General features: G+C 54.2%; 1 protein-coding gene across 1 annotated transcript in view; it reads left to right on the top strand.

Annotated features, from left to right (window-relative positions):
* Positions 1-3557: 3557 nt before the first annotated feature.
* LOC119278663 (protein IRON-RELATED TRANSCRIPTION FACTOR 2-like) overlaps positions 3558-4706 on the top strand; it is a 3321-nt gene continuing 2172 nt past the window's right edge. Inside the window, exons 1-2 of the mRNA XM_037559997.1 lie at positions 3558-3940; positions 4027-4356. Of these exons, the coding sequence (XP_037415894.1) occupies positions 3650-3940; positions 4027-4356 (621 nt within the window). The 5' untranslated portion in view covers positions 3558-3649. The remainder of the gene's footprint in view (positions 3941-4026; positions 4357-4706) is intronic.

The raw sequence follows: 4706 nt of genomic DNA, 5'->3' as shown, positions 1-4706 counted from the left end.
GGACGAGCGTCCACCGGTCACCCCTTGTTTCCGCTTTGAGACTTTCTGGCTCTCCCAGGCTGGATTTACCGATGCCGTCTGCGCTCGGTGGATCGAGGCTCGGGCCCACCCCCACCCTCGACCTCCTTCGGCCATTGACGCGTGGCATTTCTGTGTGAAACGTGGCAGGCAGTTTATGAAGGGTTGGGGGTCAAATTTGGGTCGAGACATCAGGCAGCGTAAGAAGGTGCTGTTATCCGCGATTCAGGTTCTCGACCTTCGGGCTGACGCGGTGGGTCTCTCTCCGGACGAGTGGCTCCCCCGATATGACCTCGAAGGCTAGCTCTCCGTGATCTACACCGATGAGGAGGCCTATTGGCGCCTTCGGGGTGCACAGAAATGGGTCTTGAAGGGAGACGCGAATACGGCATACTTCCAGGCTATCGCCAACGGCCGCCGTAGACGCAACACCATCCCCCTTCTATGGGATGGGGAGACTCTCCTTCAGGACCCGCGTGACATCCAGGCCCACGTTAACGGCTTCTATAGGTCCCTATTCTCTGCCGCTCCTAGGAGCGGCATCTCTCTCGCCCCCGATTGTTGGGCTGGTTCCCAGCTAGTGTCTGCCTCGGAGAACGCGGCCCTGACGGCCCCCTTCTCTGAGCAGGAGGTTTGGGAGGCCATCAAGGGCATGAATTCTTCCTCGGCGCCGGGTCCGGATGGCCTCCCGGTCAAATTTTTCCAGGCCTTCTGGAACGTGATTAAACCAGAGGTCATGGCCATCTTCGATGAATTCTATGTTGGCTCCATTGATCTTGGATGCCTCAATTACGGGATCATCTCTCTCATCCCCAAGGTACCTGGGGTGTCCGACATCCGTCAGTTCCGCCCGATCACGGTGATTAATGTGATCTTCCGGATCCTGGCCAAAGGATACGGCAATAGGGTGACGCTGCTAACCGGGTGACCGGGTGACCCACCCTAACCAGTTGGCCTTCATTAAGGGCCGGTACATCCTGGATGGGGTCCTTGTCCTTCATGAAGTCCTTCGTGAGATCCGCGTCAAACGCCTCAAGGCGGTTTTTCTGAAGATTGATTTCCACAAGGCGTATGATACGGTTAGCTGGTCCTTTCTCCGGGAAGTCCTTTTTCGGAAGGGCTTCGATGACCGGTGGATCACTAGAGTCATGCAAATGGTCTCTTGTGGTCGCACGGCGGTCAACATCAATGGCGAGATTGGCCCTTTCTTCCCCACCCTTTGTGGGGTTCGTCAAGGCGACCCCTTCTCCCCGTTCCTGTTCAATATGGTAGTAGACGCTCTTGCTTCCATCCTGGATAAGGCAAAAGCGGCAGGCCACATTCGTGGGATTACTCCCCACCTTTCCGGGGGCTCTGGGATCTCCATTCTCCAATATGCTGACGACACTATCATCATGGTCGAAGGCTCGGAGGTGGACATCGCCAACCTCAAGTTCCTCCTTCTCTGCTTCCAACAGATGTCAGGCCTCAAGATCAACTTCGACAAGAGTGATGTTATGGTGATGGGATACTCCCCCTCTGAGTCTATGGCCATCGCCAACAGACTTAGTTGCCGCCTGGGCTCCTTCCCCACCTCCTACCTGGGGACGCCCATTAGTGATTCGCGGCTCTCCATCACGGACTTGCGCCCCTCCGTGGCCAAGCTCCAAACTCGATGCGAGCCATGGCAGGGGAGGTGGCTGTCCAAGGCCGCCCGAATTATTCTCATCAACTCATCCCTCTCCAGACTCCTCTTGTTTCTTATGAGCTTCTACAGCCTCCACGAGTCTCTCCACAAGGAGATCGCCAAGATCCAGTCCCGCTTTTACTGGGCTGGAGATAATGACAAGCAGAAGTACCATATGGTCACCTGGCCCGACATTTGCAAGCCCAGGGAGCAAGGTGGCCTGGGCATTATGTGCTCTAAAAGGATGAATATTGCCCTCCTCTCCCGTTGGCTTTGGCGCATCACGCAAGGTCAAGGTGGCCTCTGGCTTGACATTATCCGTACTAAATACCTGCGTGGACAACCCCTAGCCTTCTGCTAGAAATCGGGCGGCTCTCAGTTCTGGCAGTCCATTGTCCAGCTTCTCCCAGTCCTCCGCATAGGAACCTCCATCTCGGTGGGTTCCGGTCTCTCGACGCTCTTCTGGTTTGATCGTTGGGCCGGGGACTCTCCCTTTGCGGCCCGCTTCCCTGTCCTCTTCTCTATCTCCGTGGATCCCATGATCTCTGTTGATAGGGCCCTTCTTGACTTAGGGCGCCTTGCTTTCCGGCGGCCTTTTGGGCCCGCGGAATCCGCCGCCTCGTGTGAGTTTCTTGACTGCGTTGCTCTCCATGAGCCTTTGGTGGATGGTTGCCCTGACCTGGTGCGCTGGCGCCTTGAGCCGTCGGGCTAGTTCTCCACCAAGTCGCTCTACCTGGCCATTGCCCCCTCCTCCGCCCCCTTCCCCTGTCGATGGTTTGGTCCATCCGCGTACCCCTGAAGATTCACATCTTCATGTGGCAATGGATTTGCGGTCGGGTCCCGTCCGGGGTGGAGGTCCGCAAGCGCAATGGCCCGGGTACTGGCATCTGTCCGCTCTGTGGTGTTCCCGAAGACTCGAACCACATTTTCTTCTCTTGCGTCTCCGCCCAGTTCCTTTGGAGCTGCTTTCGCGAGGTGGTCGGTGGAAGTTGGTGCCACACCAATTTCCGGGACTTATTTGCTGAACTCCAGTTGTCCCCCGCGTCCTCTCGCAACATTAGGTGGCTTGAGGTTGGGGTCCTCGCCTGGACGCTCTGGACTGTTTGCAATAAGCTTGTGATCCAGCGTTCTCCCCTTTGCCGGGCTACTGACGCGCTATTCAAACTCTCGGGTTTCTTGCAGCTTTGGCGGCCGCTTAGCCGCCCCCCGGACCGCGACGCCATCTCAGCCTTCATCGCCGACCTCCGCTCGATGGCCGTACGCCTGTCGCCGCCGCCTCCTCCGCCACCGCCGGATCCAGACTAGAGGCTCCCTTCGACCGGCGTGTGCTGTTTTCTTTTTATTTTTCTGGGCTTGTTGAGTTGTGCCCTCAGTAGAACCTGTGTACTTTGCCGTGAGACTTGGGTGTGTGTGTGTGGACATGCTTCTGTTTGTATGCTCTGTGGCGGTTTGCTTTATATATAAAGTGGGGTGAAAGACTTTTTCGGTAAGGCCCCCTTGTTTTTGCCTGGCATTATTTGAGGTTGTTATCCAACCCTATTCATTGCATTCTTCTCCCTGTCGTCGAGGACATGGGCAGAGCTCTGGCCATAGTTTATTTTGTATTGGTTGAACAGTTATTTATAACAAGTGAACTTGTTTGCATGTATATGGACAACTTCAAAAAATTGATAAGAATTAATTGAGTGCTAGCTGCCAATCCCAAACAAAAATAAATGATAAGGTAACAACCCTTTACCTCGCTCTCATAATGTTCTCTGTGACTTCGACGTCCAGGCTAAATCAGTTCTCTGGAGTTCTGGACACTGTCGATCGTCTTCTCCCGCCCTATATAAATGGGAGGTCACCACTCCGGAACTTGCTCAAGCTGGCACCTGGCTACTACCACACTAGGTCCCCTCTCATCTCCACCATCATCTCTAACCTCTCAGAGATCAAGCAGAAGCCAGCTGCGACCTGCGAGCAATGGGGCACCAGCACCAGATGTTCAACGACCCCTTCGCGAGCAGCATGTCGTCACTGGAGGAAGACATGTTCTCCGGTGCCGGAGGCTACCACCACCTCACGCCGTCCATGCAGTGGCCGGGCTTGGATAACGACATACCGTCGGCGCCGGCTGCCAACAACGCCACCTCCTCCGGTGGCTCTGGATCACACCGCAAGATGAGTCACAACGCGTACGAACGTGACCGCCGCAAGCAGCTCAACGAGCAATATTCCTCCCTCCGCTCCCTCCTCCCCGACGATGATCACACCGTAATTAAATCGCTTAACTAAACCCAACTCATGTGAGAGATTCTGTACTGATCATCTGATCGATTTATTTTTTGCTACTGTCGCAGAAGAAGATGAGCATTCCGACCACGGTGTCGCGGGTGATCAACTACATCCCGGAGCTGCAGAAGGAGGTAGACCGCCTGGAGAAGAAGAAGGAGGAGCTGAGGCGGGCCAGCTGCGAGCAAGGCGCCATGAGGCAGAACACGGCCCCGATCGTGTCCGCCACCTGCCTCGACGACAGGGAGATCATGGTCCAGGTCAGCCTGGTGAGCACCATGGCGGGAGCTCTGCCCATGTCCAAGTGCATCAAGGTGCTGGAGAACCAAGGCCTTCGCCTCATAAATTCCTCGACTTCCGCGTTTCAGAACAGGACGTTCTACAGCCTCCATCTTCAGGTACACGTCTGCCTTTCCGTCCTGTTGTTGTTGTGGTCATCGATGCTTATGATTTGATCTTAACAAGTACTTGACGAGCTAAAAGCCTAAAACTCATCAATATAAAGCACTTCCTTTTCCGTGATGTTGATTGAGGTGTGGGTCTAGATAACATGATAGGGATTTATCTAAAGGGAATAAGAATTTGAGGAATTTTTTTCTGGTTGATCTTGTCGAGCCCTGTTACGGGCTATCTACCATAGAATTAAAACTATATTGAATTACTGATTCACTCTATAATTATCGACATTGTAGCAAGTTAGTTAATCTATTGTAATCTGAATGACGTTTGCTTCCGTATACCTCCATAA

Source organism: Triticum dicoccoides, chromosome 3B, assembly GCF_002162155.2.
Source record: "Triticum dicoccoides isolate Atlit2015 ecotype Zavitan chromosome 3B, WEW_v2.0, whole genome shotgun sequence".
In the NCBI taxonomy this organism is placed as follows: Eukaryota; Viridiplantae; Streptophyta; class Magnoliopsida; order Poales; family Poaceae; genus Triticum; species Triticum dicoccoides.
This window is presented reverse-complemented; position numbering and strand designations above follow the sequence as displayed.